This window comes from Anopheles gambiae, chromosome 2 (genome assembly GCF_943734735.2).
Source record: "Anopheles gambiae chromosome 2, idAnoGambNW_F1_1, whole genome shotgun sequence".
Classification (NCBI taxonomy): Eukaryota; Metazoa; Arthropoda; class Insecta; order Diptera; family Culicidae; genus Anopheles; species Anopheles gambiae.
The window spans coordinates 44,020,785-44,048,062 of record NC_064601.1 but is presented as its reverse complement, the minus strand read 5'-3'; the positions used below and the strand labels follow the sequence as shown (position 1 = coordinate 44,048,062).

At 43.4% G+C, this 27,278-nt stretch overlaps 1 protein-coding gene across 2 annotated transcripts; it reads left to right on the top strand.

Moving 5' to 3' along the window:
• Positions 1–27,134, top strand: LOC3290921 (helix-loop-helix protein delilah). Of its 2 annotated transcripts, XM_061645522.1 has the most exons (3): positions 1–1,229; positions 15,560–15,603; positions 22,725–27,134. In XM_061645522.1, the coding sequence occupies exon 3, from the start codon at positions 22,771–22,773 to the stop codon at positions 24,103–24,105; it is 1,335 nt and encodes a 444-aa protein (XP_061501506.1). In that variant the 5' UTR covers positions 1–1,229; positions 15,560–15,603; positions 22,725–22,770; the 3' UTR covers positions 24,106–27,134. The 2 variants fall into 2 exon arrangements, with proteins under 2 accessions (XP_061501506.1, XP_061501505.1); XM_061645521.1 differs by lacking the exon at positions 15,560–15,603.
• Positions 27,135–27,278: the final 144 nt, after the last annotated feature.

The following is a 27,278-nucleotide window of genomic DNA, read 5'->3' as shown; positions in this document are numbered from 1 at the left end:
GAATTGACTCTTGTGATCAGTTCGTTTTTATCCGTCGTGCCGCAAGCACGTGCGTTCCGTCGGCTCTCAATCCGCGTACGCGTTAGTGCGCCCTCGCCAGTACGTTCCGTTCGATGCACGGATTCATCCCACGTCGCTGTGTGCGCCCGCGCAGGGCAATCAAATACACCCGAGAAGGACGGTGCGCCCTCGCACGGCAGCCCTTGCAGCCCTGCACCGAACGCATCGTGGCGTAGGCGGCGTGTGCTGGATACGCATGTACACGCATGCATTTGGAGCTTTCGGTTGACGGTGTTTTCTTGTTTCTATCTTCACTCACACGAAAGGATGTTGATCGCTGTTTGCGCTTCTTGATGAGCGCGTTTGGTCGCGGGCCGTGTGTCTGGAGTTGTTTTGAATGTTTTTGTTGCCTTCAGTGCGTGGGGTGCAAAACTTCCGTGCGTGAGTGTGACCCGGTGAATGGAGTGAGCTGTGAACCGTAAAATAGAGGCTTTAGGTGAAAAAAAGAGAAAAGAAGAAAAAAAATAAACCAACAAAAACTTCGAGTGGGTTTTGTTTTTGTTGCCGCTGTGCCGTCGGCTACGAGACGCATGTGAGCGTCGGCTGAAGAGCAGAGCAGGAGAAGGAAGAAAAATCATCCAAAAAGTGCGACCTGTCGTCCTACGCTCGCAGACGTACGCACATTGACAAAACTCTCAAGCCAGTCCGACGACTGATTAAATTTCTGGAGTCCCGCGTGTGACAGGCGCCTGCTAACAACCAAGGGCCCAATGAACTCGCGTCTTTCTCTCCGAAGATATGGATGTGTGGGCATTGCCGAGGTCGGAGATTGCTAGTTTGAACGATAGGACGGTTTCGTTGTTTAGGCGGCCGTTGAAGTTACTCCATCAGTACGCATCTTATTAGCCGTTCGGTATTCATGCGATCATATTTGATTATGCAATTATTTAGCGGAAGTGTTTTACGATAACAGAGTGTTATGATTCTGGCATTTTAACCATCTTTCACTCATCGAGATCAAGTGCAAGTGACACAGAAGTGTGTGATCAAACCAAATACAAGGCCAATTTTGGTGCTGTTAAAGTAACAAGCCTGAAAGTGAAAGTGATTCAGTTTAAAGAAGCATAACCACAGCCAGTAAAAAACCCACTGTAAAACGAAAACGTATCCTGGGCAGATTTCACCAACCAATCGGTGGTTCATCTGATTTATCATTATTTTTATGGCAGGTTGGTTTCCTATTTTTATTTTAATCCAAGCCTACCCTCCTTCTCTAATGTTAGCTGACAAACTTTACAAACTCTACCCCCTTTCATACAAATAAAATAAACAACTTATGATAAACAATCATGAGGCGACGCAAATGTCAGTTCAAAACCAATCGTGGGTGTGTATTTTGTTTGCGCTGTCCTATGTTTTTTTTTTTTGCGTTACCATCATGCCACCAACGCTTCCATGTCGTAATGTGAGTTGACGCCATTGACAGCTAATGCGCTTCGTGCTTCGAACGTGGGACGTAGCTAGGAAAGCTTCTAGGTGACATTAGGCACGAGGCAAAATAAAAATCGAAACTCGTCACTACGCGACGTTTCTAAACGAATCGGGCGTGTGCACACTAGCTCATGGATTGCAAGCTGTTGCCGGCAAGCCTGCACAGCGAGGCGCGAACAAATGATGTGGTGAATAAGCAATTAATAGAACGTGATCTGGGTGCGATCAGTTGTACATCCTCGCTATCGTTAGGTTGTATCTCGGCAACCGGTAGCAGGCAAATTGCCACCGTTGACAAATAATGTTACAAACCATTCCCAGTAGCGGTACGGTTGTCGAATGTTATGCGGCGGAGCCCGTTAGCTCGTGCCGTTTCGGTTTACATTAGCTTTACCATCACGCATCAGTGCGATCGTGAAAAACGAGCAATAAATTCGGTACAACACTCGATCTGGGGTTCGATTAACTGCCGTACCATGCAGTCCCAGTGCAGCATTTGCTTAAATGTAACATTAAATGGACCCATTAAAAGTCCGATTGAATGTACATCAATACGCCATAAAATCAATTCATTTGTTTTGATGTCTCCGCTGATTGAGGCGATGAAAGTTCGGCGATGGAAATTATATTCAAAAGACAATAAATAAGTTTTTAAGTACAGATTACACAAAATATTAGCATTGAAACCAATTTAAATGACATTAAAACAAAAATAAAAAGAAATGTTTAAACATTATACAATCATAGCTTGTATATGTTTCGATGAAAAACACTCCCTGGTCTTAATGCCGGAGGCAGTATGTTTCAACAGGAGTGTAATTGAATTAAATTTTTCATATGCTTTTGGAAACACTCAACCAACACGCACTTACACACACTCACACAGCGAATGGAAAACTTTAAAATTGAACTCACTTTACCAAAACCATCATCGCCTATGTCCTTCGGCGGTACCGTCTCTGGTACCGCCCGCAGGCACGGAACGAAGTACATACATTTAACCGCCCGATACAAAGCGCTCTACCGTCCTGTACTACCGTCTCGATCTCTTGCCCATACCACATAGCCACCGTGAAATGTTAATTAAACTTTGATAAAACCCGACCCAGCATCAGCTCCATGCATTTCGCATGCATTCCTGAAGCGGGTCGGCGAGACGAGCAATATTACCGTGTCATCGTATCGCGCTGCAGCTTTTTTTTTTTTTAATTCAGCGATAGCGTGCCGACGGGTACCGTGGCAAAATAAAATATATGAGTTTATTGATTTCACTTAATTTTCGGGATTTCGTACAACCCCGCTCGGGCCAAAACCGCTAGCCAATGCAACGTTCCTTCTCTTGGAATTTGCGTATTGTATTTTGCGCGGATTGGGCTGATGCTACTGCTGTATCACAAAGAACGAACGAAGTGTTTGGAGCATGCTAAGACGAACAGTTTATTACGTCCAACCCTATACATTGTCGTTTCCGTACTCGGTATGGTTTGTAGCGCTCAAGAATGTGGCAGTAAAAATGGTTTAGAGCTCAAAGATGATGAAGTTATTTCCCGCACCGAACAAGCTCAGGGCAATCCATGGCCGTGCCCGTAGGCTGAGCTTCGACCGGGCAGCTTCTTATCATAGCAGTTGTGGAGTGCCTACACTAAAGTCGTCATCAGGCCCGGAGGGTTTTGAGACGGGTCGAAACCCGATGATGCACATCACGGATGACCGATCAGCTTTTGTTGCGTGTTAATTAGCTACATTGTTGCACCATTAATTGAATGCATTTTTTTCTCCGTATGCCAACGAAGCCACTCCTGTGTGGTTTGTTGTAGCGATGACTAGTGATACTTTATAACACTAAAAGAGAACATTGTTTTGTTGCATTACAGTTTTGAGAAAGCATATACGCCCAGATAATTAGTTCAGGTCATTAACTAGCTTTTGGAAATTTTCCTACCATCAATTATTTTTTTCATGAACTTCATCAAAAGTCGAAAATAATGTTTGAAAACACATCTTTTAACACTTTTTTCCAATTTTTACGCTTATCTGCTCAGCAGTTTGATGAATTACACTTTTAGCCACATTTACTCACACCCCATGGCTTCCTTTTTTCGAAACCTACTCTGCTAAATGCTTCTCGCATCAGCGGGGGGCTCACCAAAGTGAAACAAAATTAGAAGTGAGTTTAATTGACTTCTAGGGCATGTGATTGTCGTTGTCGCCGTTACGCCTGCTGTCAGCTAACGATCTGCGAGATCTCAAGCAATGTGCGTTTCCACCTTTAGGACGCTGATTATCAAACGAGCAATAGCGAGGAAAAGGGTGACGGTGGAAAACCAGACCAAACAGTGATGGTGTGATTGTCGATAGTTCGATCGATTCTGAATCCGGATCAATGTTTCTTTCTGCGTGTAACTCCACAGCAATCGAGCGATTTGAACGCACAAACCACCACGAACCTGTTCGTGTTGGCAGCGTTAATCGGGCGCGTCGCAGGCAAGTGTGGATTTTCACACTTGTGACCAGCCTTCTTTTCAGTTTTTTTCCTCTCCCTCGCCTTCGGTCTCTAGCTGTTCCTGCCCTTCAGCTGCCCACTGAACTCGGGCACAGGTCAGACGGGGCTCAAGTGGCCTCCAAGAGGTAGTCGGGGTAGTTTTTGTCGTAATTAAGTTGAGTTGAGGTTCGAAATGGCAGAAAATTACCGACCCTGTCCCGCAGCTTGCATGATCAGAGACACACACACACACACACACACACACACACACACACACACACACACACACACACACACACACATACTAATACCATCTACTCGACTGCATGTGACCCGGACGGTTTACGAATTTAACGCGATAGGGCCTGCAGGCCGCGCGCCGCACGAGATCCTTAAGTAGGGCTAATTTACACCTTCGCTGCGACAGTAATGAGGTTGTCAGTTTGAACTACATCATTCATGCTCAAGCATTTGGAGCAACATTTCGGCGTAGCCCGGGCTCTGCGAATCCATTTGGAGCAGTCGGCGCACCTACCCTGAGGCTACTGGCGCGTCAACGATTGACCAACTAATTTGATGACCAGTTCCGCGCGATTTTAAGGCTGGTCAGACGAAATAAGCGTCCACCACTGGTTGCCATAAGGAAAGAGGCATTGTGACCATTTTCTGGAATAGGCCCATTCATTCATCTTCCGTCACTGAACAGGATAGTATTGAAAATTTAAAACCGGGAAAAAATATACTCTCGGATTGGTAAGCTGATGAAGCATTGCATAGGATAAACGAACACAAATAGCCGAAGCTCGTCTGATCAACTGATCGATTCGCCACCATGTGTCGTCTCACAACCCAAGTTTCGTTTTTTGCGTTTCCTTTTTGCGAAGCAGTATAAATAATAAAAAAAACCAGTATGACAGCTTTAGAAGACATGGTCGAGCGTAGGCCAAAACTGCCACATGCAGACTGAATTATAACTTTGTATTTTGCACGCAGTGTTTGAACCAATGCCAGCGACAACAAAATAAGGCAATAATAAAGCAACATTTCTCTGCCATTCCGATTGAAAGGAAATTTATGTGTGCACCGTCTGCAAAACATGAAGTATTGGGCTGATAAGCGTACAATTTTTGGCGATCAGTGCGCGCCACAACCGACCACCGGTTCGATCGAGCGTGTGGGACGATTGATCCGATCCGCTGAATTGAAGTGCCGGCGCTACGGAGAGTGGGTAGCGTGACCGGTTTTAAGAAATCTTTATCTCCAGTACATTCCCAATAGACACTAAATGACGACTGCTATGAGACTGCTGTAACATTGCTTTCGCTCGCTATAATTATAAGTACGTTACGGAAAAATCCATTTTTTAAACATTGAGAAGAGATTTATGCTAAAATGCTGCGGAGGTTATCACCGTAAGAAATTCGTTCCCAGATAAAAAACAAGATTGAATTTAAAAGCCCAATTCATCATTTTTGTCGCCACTCAGAGCATGTAGGACTTAATGGCACCCTTCAGTACCGGTGCGTCTGTGTGTAGGTTGCACGTGCTCTTTCATCCCAGCAGGTTCCCAAAATCCTGTCGCCCTTCTTTTCCATTCATCAGCGCACGCCCGACCGACCTCTTTTCAATCGCTGCGTGTCAAGTGGTTTATTTTTACACATCTACTCTGGAAAATTGCAGCTACCTCCGGCTGGCTGGTGGTATGCAAGATGCATAAAGAAAGGCCCCAAAACTCTGACAGGGAGTCACAGTCAGCAAAACGTGCAGTGTCACTTGTTTGCCCCGCACGAACCAGGACACAAGGGTGACAATCGTTTCTTGGTCAATATTTCAAGGTAATCGGTGGGTCTGTCCCTTCTTTTTTTTCTTTATTACCGTATTCGTATTCGTTAGGGTCCACTCGAATGCAAAACACTGCAACAGCTCAATTGATATGTGCTGTCCCAATGAGCACAAGAGGATGGCACTCGAAACCGTCGCCCGGGCAAAAAAAAACTCCCACACATATTCCACACACTGCATGGTCGTACTCAACGGTGTTTGGCGCCAGTACGCAGATAGCCGGTGCGTGCGCGATGTAGTAGTAACGATAGCGACACCGCCGCAGTAACCATTCCATGGCGCAACAGGTGAAATGGCTTCGGCTCCGTCACTTGTGCAACACGAGCCACATCAAAAGTGCACAGCGTACCGTAACAAAAGACCTTCAGGCTTATCCTGTCCGGGATGTTGTCTTTGCGGTGTGGTGGGCCTTAGGTACGGGAGAATTGTGGGCGCGGGTTATTGTTTGGGTGACTGCCGGGCGCTGATTTTGGACCGTTTTGCCATGCGACGTGATCATTAATCTTCATGTGAATATTAATCATTGGCCTCGGAAATGAGGAAGGAATATAACGCAACTCCTCCGGCCTACCGTGGCCGTGGGTTTGCAAGGGAGAAGATAAACGCTATTAATAAATTCTTTTTTTCTTGGGGTGTTGTTTATATCTCTCCTTTTCTTCACTTGTTCACTATCCCGCCAACAGGAGGTGGATAGCTCACTGGTCGTTAAAAAATGTGTAACCCTCAATCCGCTTCTCTCCATCGTGGCGACAATCACGAGATTCCGTTACGCATGCTTGAAGCCCTTTCGTTTAGAAAAAAAAGTGCGTAAGCAGCCTAGTCAGTCGCCGTTCGTACGATGGTAAGGTGTTTTCCCTCTCTCCCGCTACAGCACCATGCAAAACCCAAGTCACAAGCAGTGCAAAAGAGGTCCGGTATTTGAAACCTGATTGGAATGTTGCTGTTGCCATACACAGAACGAACAAAACCGGAGGCAACCCAGACGATCGAGCATCGCGGGAATTAATGATTAGAGCATGAGGCGAAATTTTCGTACCTTAGATTGATAATAAGCATTTTGGAGCTTCCAATTTGTATCCCGGATTTAGGCGTATTGATCGATTGCTTCCGATTGGCTTTTATTTTCTATTCGAGGTACTGCAAAAACAAAAGTTGAATTTAAAGATAGAATTAATAAAATTAAAAACGAACTAACTTGCCGTCCTTCGGCGCAGCGCTGTGCACGATGATCGTATTAATCGCCTCCAATGAGCACGTGCAATAAAACCACTTAAAACAATCCATAAATATTTCTTCCTTTTCGGAACCCCATTTGCTTTATTGGCTCCGGTGTGGTACAGTTAAGTCGCACGTCGCTAAAAACAACTGTCTGTCAACGGCACGAACGGAAAGCCATTTTTATTTATCTTCCCCCTGGTAAGCAAGTGCTTGGATTCCTCTCGCTTGCACCGAAAACTGCATACAAAACCGGATAAAATAATGCAACTGTTGGCTGCAGCCTTCCTGCCCGAGTGAGTGCCCTTTTCCTAGCGATATTCCCAAATCACCCCATACCGAATTCGATACCGATGCCCTCTCTTTGGGTCCTTTCGAAACAGCACTTATCAGCAGGCTTATACCTTCCCAAACCTCCGCGAACGGGTTCGCATACGTCTGCAGTGGCTGCAAAGCACAGGCGCGAGGATTTCTCCTCAACGCACTACGTAATTTCGCATTTTACACCCGGCATCACGATGTTGTTTATGTTTTTACGATCCCGAATTCGATCCCTTTCCCGCTGTGGGCTTTAAATTTTATCTGATAAAAGTAGACAGACAATCTAAATTGCACATCCACCCGCGCTGTTCACTGTTTCATCGCATCCAGCAGAAACGCGTGGTTTGTGGCCGCCGCCTGGCACGCACGCATGGTTTCAATCACAAGAAAGTTCTCCGTACCAAAAAAACAACAACAACAACCACCATGATGTAAAACTCGCCCCGTCTCCGATATGTTTGTTTGGCCTCCGACTTGAGACGATCTTAAATTTTGGTTTGGCAGAAGCTACCCCGCTCAGGCAATAAATTAAGCTTCCAAAATGAGTGTTCCAATTAGAGGCAATAAAATCCCAATCAAAACCACGACACTCCACGGCAGCCACTATCCCAGTGAACGACACTCACCGTTTCGTTTACTCGCTGGGCCTAACGATTGGCTCTTCCTTCGAAAAGTGTATCGTTTGAACTGCCTCCGACAATCCGCGAAATATCACATGAATCCTCCCAGACTGAGGCTTTAATTCGTCTAATTAAATAATTTTACCAGCTCAGACTCGGAGAGCCCAGCAATCGATTCGTGAACATGGCACTCGTTCTTTAGGACCAATTATCGAAATAAGCTCGACGCGATCGAAGGGAATCGGACCACGGATGCTCGCCACTCGTAGCCGATGCGGTCACCGCAGACAATTAAATTATTATCACCCCCAATCAAACCGTTCCGAACCCGTGATCGGGCGGAAAATGTGTGACAAATGGGTGTCGAACTGTTACCGTGGATTGCTAACCGCAGGGTATGCCACCAAAGATTGTTCAACGCCATAAAATTAGTTCACAGCTTCTGCGCGTTTGATTGGCCGTTTCAGGTGTCCTCAAACCTTTCTCCCGTTTCGCTCCGTAAAAACCGAAATGTCTACTATCGTTTTGATTAATGAAAGAGCGCACACGCGTATTAGTTTTGTTGCTACCGAAGCTGAGTTTCGCGAAACACGAGTAGGCTGCAGTAGTTTTTTTCTGTTAGTCCGTTGCTTGGGGAGCATTTTGGAGACTGATGAGCAACGATCGCCTTCCTTTTATGGGCTTTCATAAAACGGTCCATTTTCTGCCGTGGCATCATTTAGCGGACTAATGATGGCGGGTGCCGAACTCGAGTTATATCTAATTAGAAGCTGATGCGCTAATGGCAGGAAGGCTTTGGGGCAAAGGTTAAAGAAAGTGGCAGTGTCGTTTGAATGGTGAAAGCTATTGATGTCATAGCGGAGATCATGGAGCGTAATAAGCCTGCTCGCTAATCTAGCACATAGTACACGCTAATCTAGACATAGTATATGTACCGTATTGCTTCGAATTACAGATACTTCAAGCATGTTTGACATGAAATATTTTCTTACTAATCTAAATTTTATTGGTTATACCTATAGCGTAACTCACTTAACTAAGGCAAACATTTTATATTGTACAACAAAATAAGGTTTTTCAATAATTATACTAGAAATATTATGAATTTCTATAATCTTCACATCTATTAAGGCCCGAACACCTAATTCTGAGTGTCAGTTTCCTCTTCGAATTTGGTTTCCTTTAAATTTACGATACAGTCGTTGCCGCTAAATTTTGACTCTAACTCACCTATTTTTGTCTCGAAGGCACACATTTTTGAAAGCGTATCACAATTTTTCTCAAAGGCATCAATTTTTGACAGTGCGCATCATTTTTTGTCTCTAAGGCATCAATGTTTGACTGTGAGTCAATATTTTCAGCTGTAATCAATGGCTTTAGAAAAATTAGGTGGCATCGACTGTAATAGAACTTATATACGAAATTAATGCTAAGAATGCCTCCGGTGATAGACTAACCGACAGAAAATAGTTATCGAGACATCAGGGCCTACTAGGGGTCAATTACATTTTAATTGATTCTGGAACATCATGGAATTAACAAAATTCCATAGCCAGAAAATGGATGTAAAGAAATTCAATAAAACCATGCTAAATTTCCGGAGTTTGAAATTGTCCGTAATTTGAATCAAAATGGTGTATTAGTCTACTGCTTCGAAAAATCTGAAAAAGTTCGTTCCTTTAGGAAGTCATGAAACACACCACTTAAAAACATGTTCGTTCTGATGTGTAATGATGTACCAAATGATGTCGGCAGGCAGATTAAGCTGTTTTTTTTTTGAGTTCTACGATTGAGATATTCAAAGTGATCAAAGCAGTTTAAATAGATAATAGGAAGCTTATATCTATTTCTAAACGGCGTATTCTTAAACAACGTAATACTTTCGCACATGTTCTTCTAAAGGTAGTAAGCATGCAGTTCTTCAGATATCAGTAGAAAAAGTTATCGCTTTTGTGCCTTAGCGCACCTTTATCACACCTTTCGTTTTGTATGTGTCGATTCATAAAGCTCTTTCTGTGTATATCAAAATATCAACCAATACCTCCGAGATTGAATCGGTTTTGGAATAATTTGAAGATTTAAGGATCTTTCTCACATAAATTACTCCCCGTCACATAATCAGCGTTACTCTCACACATGAGGTGCGAAGTTGCTATCCCCAATATTGGGGCTCCGTCGAGAAGTGCGATTATTTAAATTCCATTTCCTATGCTACTGAACGAACGCTCTCATGGCAAGATTTAAGGCTAGCCTCTTAAACAAACATCTGCCGTCCAAATCCGTTTATTGGTGTAAATCCTTCTGTTATCGCTCGGTCCATTTGTTGTTTCATTTAAATAAAAGCTTCGATTTCGAGACAAATCGCTATTTGAACACATAATTTTCAATTTCCTAATCTTTGGAGAGATACAAATAAAAGACAGTGAAAGAGATAAATAGAGCCCAGTCGTAGTGAAGAAATGTGTCAATTCAAATGATACTTTGCTTCTCTTCTTTTTCCTTTGTTTTCTTCACACCAATGGGGACCATTTCGGTTGTCAGGTAAGTGACGTGAAATTTGCATTGCAAAGCAAAAGTGGTGCTTTAGTCCATTTCCGAACCCTTTTTCAGTTTGTTTTGACTAAACGATTTCACTTAGCTTAATTACCGAATTTGGATCAAACCTCAAGGACCCCGTAGGCATGCTCCACTGTCGAAAAAATGGCGACCACTGTGATGGCTCTATCAACAGCGCGTTGGCTATTTCGGTGCCGATGTTTGGAAAAGCGTTCCCTTTACCGTGTGCCACGAGCCACTAATATGTTAGATGCTCCAGGGCGAACCAGCCTCGAATGGATCGAACCTCATCGACATTGAATTTAAATGAGTCCGATTGTGGCTGTCCCCTGGGGGGAGGCTCGTGCTCGCCCGTCTGCTTGCTAAACGAAAGATAAATGTCATATTTGAGCGATACACACATGGGCAAACCTTTTAGACTGCACGGTGGCTTTGCAAATCATCAAACAATGAGACAGCCAAATATTTGTATCTGCATCTGTGTGGAATGCAATTAAGATCGAATTTATCTTAACGATCTACGCATAATTTAGTGAAAAAAAGCAATCGAAGAAAAAATAGCACACATGGTACAAATAAAAGCTTTAATATAAAGCAGTGTGCCTAAAAAAGCATTTGAGTTTTTATCTAAACTCACATCGAACATTCAACAATAAAGTAATTCACCGAAACGTTAGCAATATTTAAGCAAAATAAAAATATGTACACTTTTTAACAAGACCTCATCAGGATCCAATAATAAGCCGAGACACGTTTACTGCATTAATCAGTATTTTCTGACCGCAATATTTGTTCTTAAAATTTCACGCTCATGGTTATCGAACTGTGTCCCATTACGTTTCGTACTGATTTTCGTGTTTATCTGTTTCGTCGTTCATCAATATTTGTCCCTTGTGTATTGTTAGCAAATATTAAAACAAAAATGGTATGTTTACCGTTTGCCTACTACATAAAACGCTACAGTTTCGCCAAAAGTAGAGTTTTTTTCGTTTCTCTCCCAACAGCGAAAATAAATGTCCACTTCCAGAAAAAAGGTTATTTTTTACGGCCAGGTGTGAATATTACCCTTAAAGTTGACTTCTGTTCTACAGCATTTGCACATGGGATGGATGATGTCAGCCGCGTTGGACCATTGGGCCAACCATGGTACACAACATTCCGGAAGCAAGGGAAGCAAGAAAACTCACTTCGATTTTGTACGTGTACGCTTTCAACGCGTTGCATTTGTTTCTTTTATTTGTATCATCGCTGTGCTGTTCTTCAACTTCGCTGTTTTTGCAACGACATGCTAATGGGGAATTGATTTAAGTGCCCCGTTTCATCGATGGGAATCGAGCCACAAACATTAAACGGCCTACGGAAGCTCCAACGAATCAACACTTCCACGACCATGTACGAAACGCGACATCTTGTAATGATACTTCATTACAATCAGTATAGCAACATTAAAACGCGTTTTGCCGATGCCGATGCTTTCGATATAAGCAGATCATGCCATTCTGGCGACTTTTGGACTACCAGAGTAAAAAATAAAAAATAAAAAATAAAGCAAATGCCTTTTTAGTGTGATAGCAATAATTGTTGTCCGAGCGGTGGTGCGACCACTGAGATTTTCTGGGTGCGGTGGGCGTCGAAAGAAATTGAGTGGGTCGATTAACACTTTCCACATTTGGTTTGGAGAAAGCATTCCTTTTTTTAACGTACGCTAATATTTGTGCACAATAACATAGTGTAAAGCGGTGAGCTTTTGTGAGCTTTTAGAATAAGATTACACACATTTAACGACACAAATTGAACTCAATCAGTGAAATGTCAGAAAAAGTATTTTATTGGAATGATTATCAGCGGAAAGTATAGATATAATGAAAACAAGCAATATAGGTGTTGGAACAATTATGAAGCAAGGCGATGTTGTGAGATGTAATATTTTACATAAAAGGAAGACTTTACGTATGGCGATATTTAACCCAATAGTGACCACATTCTATAGTGGAAAGCCAGACTGCACAATTATTACTTTAAAGATAAAAATTGTCACTTCAATCAATTTCTGCATAAAATATGTCAAACTGAATCGATATAGATTCATTTCTTATTTTACTGAAAATGAATTTTAACACAGAGTAAATTTTAAAAATAAATACAGTACAGCAAAATTAAACTAGTACAGTAAAGGTGACATTCTCTAATTCACCACAAACAGTTGATTGGCATAAGTATGTAGCAATAGGATAAGCAATGCACTAAACGAATTATCACATCCAAAACAAAGTTTTCCTCTAGGGCAAAACCAATTTGCGTACCACACACTTTTGATCCTCGCCTCGGGTGTTTAAATCGGTCGGCATTAAATCAGTTCTGCAGACACAATCACCTGCTATGGTAATCTAGCCCAACAGTGGACGAAAATGATTTAATTTCATTGATGATTTTTTAATGAATGAATACCCCAGTATTACGATACCCGCAGGGTAGTAATCATCGTACTACGATGTAACCAAATCATCTACCAATAGGAATTTGAAAACAGCTGGAAGCTTTGGGACTCTAAAGATGGTCCATGCTCATTACCCTAAGGGTACGGAGAAAGATCACGGAAACTGGTGAGAAATGAATGCATAGTTGTAATGCATGTAGAATAGTAATGGTATCATGGTTGGGTATAATGCCACAAACTATGGAACCGGTTCATCGATATTGACTATCCACTTGCAGCTAAATGACGTATAATTATCCATTTAACAGGTTCGTAAAGAAACAATCCCTTTTCCAACCATTTCGAAGGGCCTTGGTTGCACTCATCGACCGTGTGTTTAATGTGCCTAGGAAAATTAAACAATGATGGAGAGCAAATCAAGTTTTATGGTGCAGAAACGGCCAAAAAGAATCATACCAAATAATTAAGATATAAATGATTCCAAGATAACTATAACTCAAGACCAGGCATGCTCGCAGGCATAACTGAGCATAGTCGAGGGATGGCCTCGATAATAGAAAACCAACCATCAAACGCTTGGCCCGATGTTAGCAGTAATGAAGCAAGACATCAATAGAAACTATTGCCCCGGGCGTCGTATATATTTTGTTCCAAATATTCGTCTCCTGCTGCTTTATCGTGCTCTTGTTAAGGCGACCAATGCTCCCAAAGCAAATTTAGGACCATGGTTGTTGAGTAATAAGACCGGCAGCAGTTTTCCAGGTAGTGTAAATTGTTCCAGCAGCCCCGATGTCTGCTTTAATTTCCTATTTATGTGAAAGTAATTCGACAGTCACTGATCACGTTTGTCATGTTTACTATGATTGCTAACGGTTGCTGTCGCAAAAGATCATTGAAATTTGATACAATTTTTGCTCCCTGCAGTGCACACAGTGCGAGTAGACACGCGGCTAGTTGTAGTTAGAAAAACTGTCCCAAAAAAAGTTGATCCTAGCGCCGACACCTTCCTATCCTGGGAGAGAGGATGATGCTTGCAAGTGGTCCACGATAAGCTGATGAACGAGCACATGTTTTACACTGCTCTGTCATGGGTCCGTCGTACAACAAAAAAAAGCAAAAAAGCCTTTTTATCAACCACCGCCTGGCACGAACGTCGAAGAAAAAGTAGCTCCATCGCGCTACACTAGCGAACACGCTGCATACCGCAAACGTAGAGGCTGGGTGAGTAGACCTAAAGCCGACGAGCAAGTGGCAACAACGATCAACGAAATGTTGTTCGCCTTTAATTGCCACTCGCTGCCGAGCTGTAGATGGCCTCCGAGCGGCCAAGATCGATGGATCGGTTCGGACCCCTTGTGCGTTGTGCTGTTACTTTCCTTCCGAAAAATTCACCTGTCGCATGGTCCTTTTACTCTAATAAGGGAACCAAGACAAAAAAATGTCGTAAACCGAAACTTTAACTCTTTCTCTCCTCCTTTTTCGTTCGTCTTGACAACCCAACTCCTTTGCTAGCACGATAAACGCCGCACCAGAAGCGACGTACAGTTTTCGCGCAAACGCATTTGCAGCTTTGATTTAGAATGACAACTGCGACGACAACTTTTCAGCGACCCAACATCGGCAAACACACACACACATACGCACATACCACACCAAACAATCGTACCAAGACACTGGGACAAAGTTGCTACCGTGGTTTTGTAAAGGAAGAAAACCGACCGGTCACTTCAGAAAGTCCGTTCACTTTGCAGAGTTTTTATTCTCCGGAGGGCATCCTTTTTAGCACTTTTCTGCACGGTGGATAAAAAAACGATCAGTTTGAGATGCCAGTAATGGTGGGGAAAACAGACCAAACACACAATTTTAGAGGCGATGTTAATGGTTCGGCACGGGATGAGTAGACCATCGCTCGAACAAGAGCGAAACTTAAAGGTGTACAAGAAACAGTTCAAAGTAGCTCCTGGGGCCGTGAAAGTGTGGGGTGATTCGCAAATTGGACACCGAAAGGTTTCCACTTTAATCAACGCCCTTTGAGGTTAATTAAAATCATATTGATTTATTGGTGATCTTAATCCATCCCATCTCCATCCTAAATAACCCACACAAGATGGGAAGAAAATTTCTTCCAAATAGAAGATTCATCAATATTAATAACACCGAGTGGCTAGAATCACCACATTAGCGTTCAACGCACTGGCTGCAAATGTTTAATTAATTTAATTGCTGATGTGTAGTAATAATTTAGAAACCTTTTCTGTCAATTTCAAACGGAAAGCTTGGGTGTTCTCGCAAATTGTGATGTAGGGCACGGGTTTGTTTGCTGTCGTGAGTAGACCCATCTTTCATTTTGCCTTTTACGATGGTCAGCGTTGATAGTCAGATAATTTGTATTTTACGTGTGTAACATAAGAAGTACAACATTTATGTACTTCTTATCGCTCTGCAATGGGATGCATCGCGATGCTATGTATTTTGGATAATTGGATAACCCTTTTAAAATAAACTAAAATCCTCTGAACCTTGCTACTTCTGAAGAAAAAAATGAATTAACATAAAAATAAAATGTACATTACAATTCTCCTTGTGTACTTGCAGTAATGTCCTACAGCTGACAGGCTCGTTGATAAAATCAGCCATCGGTAAGAGCAACTGTCACTAACGTCTTAACGCGAAAATATCTCAATAACAGACACAGTATTCATTGCCGTCTATCCATCCAGTGCATCACGATGACCCAAACATTATATCAGCGCTGTCCATCCTTCATGATTGGTCTCTGGTTGAAAATCTGTTCCCCTGGGCTCATCGCCCTGATATCTCAATCAAACCGCATTAGACACAGGTGCCAGTGTCGGTAGATGATATCACACACAAAGCATCAGACGTCCAGACGCACAAAGCACACCGACTGGCTATGTACACCCGATCGTTGGCTTCGTTTTCCCTAGCTTTATCTTCCAATCCAGCTCGTAATCCAAATTATCTCAGCGGTAGTTGTCGCTGTCCGGTACTGAATAGGATTGCGATCGCTGCAACCTTGCTAAGAGGGTTTGTAGATTTTAGCTGTCACTGTGGGAAAGTAACCCTTGTCACAGATTAGACCGCAAGGAAGTTGCTTTCGTGTCTGTTGACGCTGAAATTTTATTTCTTCATTAACCACCCTAATGGAGTGGCCGGGAAAGTGTTTCGCTCGAGCTCTTTGTCGTTGCGCTCGAGACGGCTTGCCCGTATCAAATGGGTGTTTAATCTGTTGATCTGCTGTTTGGTGATCTTTAATCACTTTATCTCGGAAAATTGTGCTGCGTCCCATAAAATTCAAACACACCATGAAGTTGATTAAGAGCGTGTAATTTGGTGATTTCATTAGGTCGATAAGCAAGACGCGCCACTAAGTAAGGTGTGGCTTGGTAACACCCTGCATGATTGTAAACGCTTACAAATAGCTAACGAAGGGCTTTACGATTGACAACACCTCGTGGTTTTAGTAAAATCTTGTAAGCACTTCCAAATAATAATTTCTAAAACAAAGCGGTACAGCAACATAATCGGACACACGTTCATAATCTTCCATCGAACATTCTTCTTTGGCGTGTACCGTTTCGGAAACGACAACACTCAAAGGCGTACCGCGTGCAGTAAAGATGATCTTTACCATACATCGCGTTCCAATCAGCTTGACACGATCTGAAAATGTCGTCGATTGTCGTCGATGGCAGCGCGGCGTACGTGAGAGGGTTCCATAAATCGCACAGCTAGGGTTTAAGGGCCACTGGTGCATTCCGAGCAGAGCGTTCATCAACTGACGCGTAATGCGTCGTGCCTTTTGGTCGGCTGAAAGTGCTTCACTTCGACAGCTCTTTCCAAAGGCGGTATGCGCTCTCCGAAAGCGACAGCCCGCTAAACTTATCTCTCAGCGTATGGGTGCATTCTCGGACCCTGTACCACAGGGAAAATCTGATGAAAGTTGAGCTGCTCCCCAAGCGACTCCCACCGGTGCATCAGAAACACAACAAAAATTGCAATTACACGATACGCACGTGCTCATGTTGGAGGTACGATCAACAATCCTTTTGACCGTGGTCAATTGCTGCACCATGCCCGATGGCCGTTAAATCATGGCTTGCATTCTGCGCTGCGAACACCGTCGTTCCGGTATCTGCGCCTGCATGTCCAATGCGTAAATTCAAAATCTTGCGCCGATTTCTCGCTTATCCCGCAGGCTTTAAGCGCAATGCCCGTCTACTTGTCCAAATGATGTCAATAAATCATGTGTCATTTTGTTAATAAGCTTGTAGTTAGAAGTGAGAAAATGGAGGCACGCCTTCAAGAGGATATATTGAATGTATATCTCCTTTAGATTTGTTTTTAGAGAAACACAACAGTTGTTAATGGCTCATTACTTGAATTATCATCAAAACAAGATATTTATTTTCTCGTTCTATTGACTCTATATATCATTATCAAATATTTCAGTAGAATTGAATTGAAGCAGATCATTTATATTTCGATGACAAGCATAGCTACAGAAATTTATCCTACAAGCGAAATACTAAATTACTTTGAGCCGTTGAATTTAACTGATATTGAACTTTCATAATTTTAATTGTAAAGCAAAAGCATACTTAAATGGAGTTTTAGTTGTACAAAATTCATTGATTTATCGTTCATTATCATACGTCAACATGTAATTTTTCGAATGATATTTAACGTAAAAAACACACTTTTCTTAGATAATTATAATTAACAAATCGGGATGTACCATTTCGTAACACATACATTTACTTTTAATTAAATTGGACAGAAAGTGCATAAACATAACTCCACTCATTTATTTTATTTGCTCATTGATATTCACTCAACGACTTTTCACATATTTTTCTACGCGGGAGGTCGTGACTTGGCCCGGCAGACTACAAGGTTTGCTCAACCTCGCTTATTTTGCCTGTACGCAGCCACCGCCAATGTGAGCCGTGCGGTCAACCTCCAATGCGAATGTTGACCTGCTGGATAGGAACGTGCCTCAAAATGTGCCGCAAATGCTTAAATCTCTTCCAGACATTGATGCAAGCACTGGATAATAATATAACCGCAGCGCCGAAATGTGGGTTACGCAGGAACTCCCGCTTGGTCATCCTCGATCGTCACGGCCACAGTGTGTCCTCTGTTTGCGTTTCCCAGGAATTGCAGTCGTAGCATAAAATCTTCGCACCAGCCTCGAGTCCGAGTGGGCACGTTCCCGTGACCGGGTGCTAGTGCAGCGATCAATCAGGGTGCGAAATAAGGCGCGGTTCGTCAAATCCCACTCAGCCCTTCGCACTTTGTATGCATGCTGCTATGCGTTTACAGACGCGCATGGGTGCGGTTAACATGGATGACATCCGTCGGGAGCGATCGTCATCGCTTTGGCAGAACCGTCTAAAGACAGCATCACATTTTATCGATTTCTGTAGAACTGTCTTGCGGTATTATGACTGCAGCTACTATTGCCTCTGTCGCCTCCATTGGGAGATGGAAATCGCACATTTGGTTGAGAAGTCGGTTAGCACCGACAATAGCCTTCCCCGAAATGCAATGCGCGACAGGCAAACGCCAAACATTGGCTGAATGCTTTGATGTCAAGTTTGCAAGCTTGTGTGACATGCATGATACTTGTCCGGGGTGTCAGTGCGAACAGTAACGAGCAGTTTCATTATAAACGTTCAACTTAAGCAGCGAGTTTTTGAAAGAAAACAAAATTGTCCATCTCCACACGAGCCCCAACAACGCCAATATTACGTGCATTGTTTATTGGCAGCTGACGGTCTCAAGAACATATTACTACAGTCAAACGCGAATTTAAGGCGAAAATGCGACATAGACAAAAATTGAACAATGATTCCCAAGCAAGTCCAGTGTAATATTCCTAAGAAATATGCACACAATGCTCATGTATTATATTTTATGTATGGAGGTCATATGAAAGGTAAAAGTTGTAACGATGTTTTATTAACAATATTAGATGATACAGTTTAATCATATTATATTATAACCATTTTGATGAGTCAAGACACTTCATTCCACAATTTCAAATCGATCCCACGAATATACTTTCCTAGCATTTACAAGTTTCACCGTATTCTTTGCCATGTACACATCAATCAATTCCAGATAATGAAAATCAAAATCACACTAAGGAAAAGCATACTTTCTAATCTCCAAGGACACTATGCATATATCGCAGAAAAAAGTGTATCAAACGCTCGAGCCATAACTGTGAAACATTCCCAGCATTCCGATCGCGTGCAGAAGAATGGCACAGAATAGCAACACACAAACCGTTACGTGCCGTTGTCACGTTCACGTTCGCTCTATTGATACAGGGTTAACGTGTATTTGATTGATACGTTCGAGTCGGTCAAATGACAGTATCGATTGCGTTTGATCGGTCCAAACGATCGATCACTTGCAAAAATATCCAGTAAAAACAAACGCACCGTAGGTGACGAGTAAAAATTGACACCAGATTCCGGTTGGCGATTCGCCCGATTGTCGCCGTAGCCGCTATCGACACAGGATTCTGTTGCAATGCTACGGGAAGAGTCAGAAAATGATTAGTCCACGAGTATCGGCGATCGCAATTCAATATAACCCACGCGGGAAAGCAAGTTGTGTTGAGTCAAGAACGCAAACGCCTACCACTCCACCGCAAGTCTTCGTCCGTTCAAGTCCCGTTGCGGGCATCCTTTTACAGCACCTCGAAGGCCTCGAGTAAGGCACGGAGTCATTGCCCCAAAGAGATAAGTTTGTGCCACCGTTGGAAGAACCAACCCAGCAGGAAACCTGCTACTTCCAGCTAAGGTCACACGGTACGGCATGTATGAGTGAAGAAATTCCGGTGTCGAACCTGGTTGACCATTCCGGGAGGAACGACATTTTCGTATGACCATGCACCATGCGTGTATGTATGTATTCAGCAAGTTGTGTAAACTGTCCAAAACGGTAGCAGCATCCTACTACGATTAGCTAGCCACAAACAGCAACAACCGCCGCAATGAATTTAATGGTGCAACCAGTGTAACCACAAGACATCAGAAATCATTGCAAACGTTAGCCATCGTTCATCGATTGCAACCTCAGTACCTTTCAGCATCTTCGGCAAACCGCAGATCGTACGAACAGCAACCACAATGATCGTACCTACCTTCCCATTTTTGTGCAGTGGAGTTACATTTTTATTACGGTTCGCGATTAGAACAGTGCCTTCGGCTCCTACCGTCAAACATCACGTAGCCCGTAGATTGTTCATCTTCGGCGGTTGATCGATGGTAAAGTAGGCACGGACATGTCAAGTCGTCGCATGGCAAACGCTTAGTCGTGAGAACCTTTACCGTGAACGTTGCGATCTTGATGCGATTAGTGTTGGAAACTGCTGTTTGGCAACTGACATGTGCTGCGATATCGGAGCATCGGAGTGCTCTGGCGCTTGTAGTAAACCTTCCAATGTATTCGTTTGATCAATTGCCCAGGCTTACAGCTCAAAGTAGTCCTTCAACAGGCACTACAAAGATCAGCAAGTTGACAACTTGTTTTGAAGCTATTGGTTGATGGTCTTTTCAAAGTCGATGTTGACTCTGTACACCAATTGAACGGCGTATGTGTATGGTTGGTGTGAAATAGGCTGTTAGGATAGATTTGTCAATATGTCTTTACTAAACCAAGATCGATTAAGCACATAAATTTATACGCACATTCATTTTCTTTTGAAATGGAAAATTTAGCTACATGTTTAGGTTATAAAAGTTGAACGAAGATAATCGAAAAACAGAAGAGAAGATAATCTTCAATATTCTTCCTGGCAAACATTATATTGGTAACATCAGGTAACATCAACACATTAAAACAAACCAACCCACTCAGGGTGCGATTTACGCTTGCAAAATGTCGCGAAACACTTCAAGCAATCACTTTAAAACAAATCCTGCTTTCATACTACGGATTCCGACCCAAGGATAAGATGCATTGTATTGTTCACCTTCGCACCATGCAAACAGAACCCTCTCTCCGGATACTTCATTCATCTATTACCACACGCGTCACAACTTCATGTAACATGCTAGCGTCCTCTCCTTACCCTATCAACTACCACTTCAGCTTGAATCGACCACCTCTTTGCAGAATAATGTGATCCGCATGTAGAGGGCGTCACAGTACGGCCCAACAGACACGAAAAAACCACAACAGAGAGTGCTTGTGTTCAGCTTCAGTTTTTTGCCCGCTTTTGCTGTCCCTACTTTATGCATAAAAATGGGCCGGCCAGTTATTAGTTGAGCGTTTTTTTTTTCTCTCTGCAACAACCCACAAACGGTTGGATGGGTCTCGTCTGCTCTTGTGGCTGCCGACTATAGCGGATCTTAATTTGACGCGTCATCACGTGCCCCGACATTGCCGTCCTCAGTTGGGCCACTTTATGGGTTTTTTGTTTCAAAGAAACAAAGCAAAAGTAACCACACAAACCACACTGTACTGCGATTATGAGAGCTAAAAATTGCTTATTTGTGTAGTGCTGCATTGTGTGCTTCTAAAATAAAACCCTTGCGGTTAGATACGGTAGGAGCATCGAGATGCAACTGGAACAAAAGTCTTACTAACTTTCTATTGTTGAATACATGATTTGTGCAATCCAATGGTTTTCTTAAATGTGTACACATCTCCAGCATATCACATATAGCTCCTGAGACATCTTTGGTAAGAGTGTCTGATGTGGGTGAAGTACTAAGATGGAACTTTCAATGGCGTGCCAAAAATTTCGAAGGTTAATGGATGACTCTTTGCTACCTGCTCCTTGGAAACTTAATGCTCAATTCGGCTCACATTACATCTCATCTCATCGAGTAATTATAAGTCATTGCTCAATCTTCCATCCAAACAACCACCACCAGCACTGAGTCACAGAATGCAAAACGATAAAGCTGATACTGTACAAGTCTTCCCACCGTCGCGGAGCCATGTATAGTAGATGACCTCCCGATGTCAATAGTCATTAATCTTTGTGGCCCCGGTGAACTTTGTTTGCGAACCATCGGGATCTTCCGTTCCTGCCGCAAGCATTTTTCAGGTGGCCGATCATATCAATATGGCGAGTGTCAAGTGTCAGCGGCGAGGGGTTTAAGCCCGAAACAACCAGTCCATCAGGGACCGATTATGCCGTCTGCTGGAAGAAAGCATTCGAATACAGCAGCTGGGGCCATTCCGTTCCCTCCCTGTTCCATGGCTTCATAATTCATCATGAGATAGTGTCTGTAGCCTAGAGAAAAGGCAGCAGCAAAAAAGCAGCTTCCAATGGCTGCCGGATTAAGAGACGGTCAATTGTTACTGATGATTTACAAGTTGCTCGAATCGAACATTTTTGCCGTTTCGAACGGGAGAAACCCATTTGTCACGCAAGGGCCCATAGGCATTGGCGTCATTGGGGAATAGAAGGAATTTGAATACATCGCACAATGGAGCCCTTTTTCATATGAATTGCTGGAATGAAAAAGGAGGTTTGGACATTCCTGCTGCTACCCTGAAGGTTGTTTTGAACTTTATTTGCCATGCCTCTGATGACAGAAGATAACATAAAGTGCTATAGACTCAATGCTTTTGCCTGGCTTTAGCAATCAGAGAATATTCTAAGAACGTCACTGAGGTATTTCTATTGTGAACGATAACATTAATGATTGTTGCTCCTTAAATATATTTTTCAGTTTATTTACTCGATGTTTTCTTTTTTCTTTTGCAGACTTTAGTTCAAGATTGTGTTAAGGATACCTAGCATATGGGTCAAGATGCGCCACAACAATATAGAGTCGATCAGTGCGATCACCTTCAACCAGCAACCATCGATGGAAGCGCCGATGGCCGATGCAAACAACAACCACAACGAGAGCGGCTACGTCGGACATCATCTGATGGGGGACGGGACCGGTTCGCTCGTGTCCGAAATTAAGAAAGATGAAAAGTATTCGCTCCGTCAACGACAGTCACGTCGCACCACGCTCGAGACGGCAACTATTAGCAAAACGACGACGAAAACCACCACCACCACCAAGGAGAAGGCAGCGCCAAAGGAAAAACCGAAACCCAAAGCAGCTCCCCTCAGCAAATACCGCCGGAAAACAGCGAACGCACGGGAACGTAGTCGTATGCGCGAAATCAACAGCGCGTTCGAAAACCTCAGGCGTGCCGTGCCGGTAGCCGTGGCCGGTACAAGCGGTACCAGTTCCCCCGTCAGTTCTCCCCAGTGCAGCGGCAGTGCGGCATCTAGTGAAAAGCTTACCAAGATCACCACGCTACGGCTGGCGATGAAGTACATCCGGATATTGAGTGACATGATCCACGGTACTCCAGGTACGCTCGAAAACAACAACGAACTGGATATGGTGAACCACAACGAGATCGAACGGGAAGTGATGCAGAAGGGTTTGCTGTTGTTGGAAGGAGGCTACCAGATGGGCGGTCCAGGGGGTTACGTGTCGTCGTCTCCTGCCGTATCGCCAGCGCGACCGGCCGTGGATGCAAAGCCTTTGTCAGCTTCTTCCAAAAATCACTCGCAACAATCCGGTACCTCCTCTTCGTCGTCTACTAGCAGCCCGCGGAAGCGGACGTCAGCCAAAAAGACAACGTCCAGCAATAGTCGCTCCAAGAAAACCACCTCCACCCCCAACAACACTAGGTCACGGGCTGCAGCAGGCACTAACGGGCGGAAAACTATCGCAAACTCATCGGCGCTTGAAAAGATCGATGACAACATTCAACTTACGGCGCCCAGTTTACTGTCGGACTCGTCCCGACCCGACCCACTTGGTATGGATGTTGACCTGTGCTCGGTGCTGGAGTCGGACAACGACTCACTCATCCTGTCTGAGCCGTGCCTTAGCCCGCTGACCACGGCTACCGGACCGGGTGGACTGAAATCGCACAACTTTGCCTGCACCAACAGCCAATCGGTGGTACCGAACGATGGGCTAGAGTTTGGATTGTTCCTAGAGTCGGACGCTGACTCGTTGCAGCTGTCAGAACCCTGCCTGAGCCCGCTAAGTCATCTGGACTCGTTGAACCCTTTCAACGATCTACTTCACACGGGCTTCAACGAGCAGACAGCCCTCGAGCTGTACCTATAACCCGAGCTGAAAGGTCAGACGATCGGACCGGCAAAACGGAAACGCTTGACAATGTTTCCGTGTGTGTATATGATTATTCGCACCGTGCGAGCAATAGTTTTAAGGCCAGCCCAGTGTCAATGAAAGTCCCAGTAATTTATTCTCACCGTGTCATATTAATTAAGCAAAGCAAAGCCGCCTGTCGCCCGGACCCAACGAGTGACAATGGCACGATTAAAAACAATCGGCGGCTTCGAAGAGAACAGACCGATCATAACTAGCCGCCAGTCGAATCGTTTCCGTCACAACCGGTGCAGGTTTGCCGTGACTTCCGTAAAAACAAAAGAAAAAAAAACAATTTTGCCATTATTTGTTTTCCCTGAATACCTCCCGTTTCGTTTGTGCCAGAAACCGTCCTAAACACTTTAGGGGACATTTATATTATTTAGCTGCTTTTAAACTAGCACGACTCTGCAGGGGGCTTCTTCGTTCCCTGTAGAACCTTTATTTGACCCTCTTCCGGCCTCCTCTCCTCCTTTAAGCTGCTTAATTATGCGGATATTTATTTACAAATTCAAGATTCAAATCAGTCGTAATACTTTCAGACCTACAAACAAATTTGTTTGTTGACTGGTTGATAGGCTACATACACATAATTACTAAGCTGAGCCGATTGCTTATAAAACTAAAAATATCCCTTGAAAAGAAATATGGATTACATTGTTCCCACCAAACTATTGGCCTTTTTGAGTAATGTCACTGCAAAACTGCAATTGTAATTGGATCACAATTTCACGCACACCTAATGCCTTAGCTGCTCTCTTATTGTTCAATTGCACCAAGACCGTAGCTAGAACAACAATCCATGAATCACACACATTAATCCCACACGTTACACACGATACGTCATGGTTTATCGCGATGACTCCATTTCCAGCCCGTTATAGCGCCCCATTTTTGGATCTAGCTAGCATTTCAATTTGTTTCGTTAAAGTTTATGCAAAGCTCCTAAACCGATCACGGCAGCCCTCTACCAACTACCCAAGATTCACCTTGACGATTGCTGTCGAGGTATTATTGCATAATGCATAACACGTGAAACGACGCATGCGTTTTGCCGTCAACGGTACGTGCTGCATCGACCAGGCACGAAGTCGTACAGTGAGCCCTTTCGTTCAGTACCCACCTGCACAAGCGCTTCCAGCTCCCCTAGCTGGGGGAGGGATAGCCACCCCCACAATTCTAAGCACAGCCGACCGGGCGTACTTCTGCCTCCCACCCAGAATCGCCGAATGAATGTGGAGCTGCAACGTGCCAATTGCAGTTTGCTCTGCGGTAGGTGTTGCTTTTGTTAGTGAACACAATCCTCCGGTGCGAATGCTTTGTGATGATTAATAACAGAAGCCATAAAATACATGCCAAATCCACACGCGGGGCTGCAACGCGTGTGTTTGCGTTGCGGGTGTAGTAGCAGCACGTGGGTAGGCGTTACTAACTGTCTCTACCGAAGCGTAACGAACTGGAACCGGGGAACACTGACCAAACGCGCACCTGTTTGCTTGGCGGTGGCTGGTTCGGGGTGCATAAAATGGTGCTAGTGGGCAACACACCACCCTTCACACTGCTCTGCTTTGATGTGTCGATTAGAGCCGCCATTGTGCACAAACCAAGCTCCTGCCACGCCAGAGTATTTTTTTTTTTGCGAGATTTTGATCTCGTTTACCATTATAATTTTTTATGTGTATCAGCGTGTGTGTATATGAGTACCTTTTATTTAATGAAACAGCAATCGTGATCCATTTAATCAAACCGATCCGTGGAATTTGTTTTCCACCAGTACGAGGGCACCCTGTTACCACGAACGGTTAGCAGTTTGTCAGCTACTTCAGCGGCAAACCAACGCGCGATCCGCAATCCACCAGGCGGCAAACGCGGTAGCCAAAGTAGCGCCGACCGGGCGGCAAAATTGCATTATCATAAAGCCAATCTCAAAATTTGCCATTTTCAACCTTTCACCAAGATTGCACGGATTTGGTCATCTTTCGCAAGCAGACTTCCCTCATAAGCATGGGGTATCCGTTTCGCAACCCAACCGTCTCTTTCGAGGTTCTTTTTTTCCTTCATTTTATCGTCATCGACGTTGTCGGTGGGGCCATACATTGTCTGCTCATGCATTTCAAATTCTAGCGATTACTGTAGAAGGGACCCTTTTTTGTGCAATAATGAAAGTGGTCGCGGAAACTTTTACTATCTGGTCACTCTGCATCTCTACATTAAAAATGGAGATATTATGTCTTCCCGTCTTTCCTGCCTATGTGTCGGGGTATTAAACTTCGTGCTTTACTAAAGGCACTAGGAACAAACACAGTCCAGAAGCATTCAGTTTGAAATCTAAAATGATAATAAAATCTTCCAATACTACAAAAATAAATAAACACGCATGATTCGGTTCATCAATTACTGGAATCAATTTTGAATTATGTTTGCGTCCTTTCTTGTTTAAAAATCCTCTAAATCTTTATTCCTTATTGAAAATATTATTGTAATGTTAAACAGTAAGTAGCAAATATAAGCGCCACTGTTTGTAATCTAACAGATTTCCGTACAGACACATTCCACAAAGGGCAAAAATATAACACAAAAATTGTAAAAAATATTATAATATGTAAGCTAGTGCTTAAAAATATGTATCATTCATTCTTCTGTAGGTTAAACAATAGCCTCTCTATTTTCTCGCTTACCTTCGCTCACTTTTGTATCTGTTTCGGTGCGATGATATGTATTTATAATAACAATGAGCGTGTAAAGGTCTAGTTTTACTAGCTTGTAAGTAAAATACAGGTAGGCCAGCATACATCCTTATTGTAGCGGCTTTGGCCTCTAAGCTGAGAAAGCAGTTTCATACAGATTTCAAATGATACATTTCAAATTGAGTGGCCTATGAGCTAAAATTAGTTTGTATAATGAAGTATATCTATGTCGTACCAATACACCTAGCTCATAAACAAATGTTGAAAGTAGTAAAAACGACACAAATTTTATACAAAACATTTACACCGAATCATGTTCTGATCAATAGAAAGAAAACACTGACCAAAAAGCAAAACCAAAAACACGTAAGTACTGTTAGGTGTTTTAAAAATTTCAGACTCTCTTCTCGATGGCAAGATTCTCACGCTTCTTGTCTGCAGCAA

Coding starts and splice junctions, on each gene's coding strand:
- LOC3290921 (XM_061645521.1), top strand. CDS start 22,771: ATGCGCCACAACAATATAGAGTCGATCAGTGCGATCACCTTCAACCAG.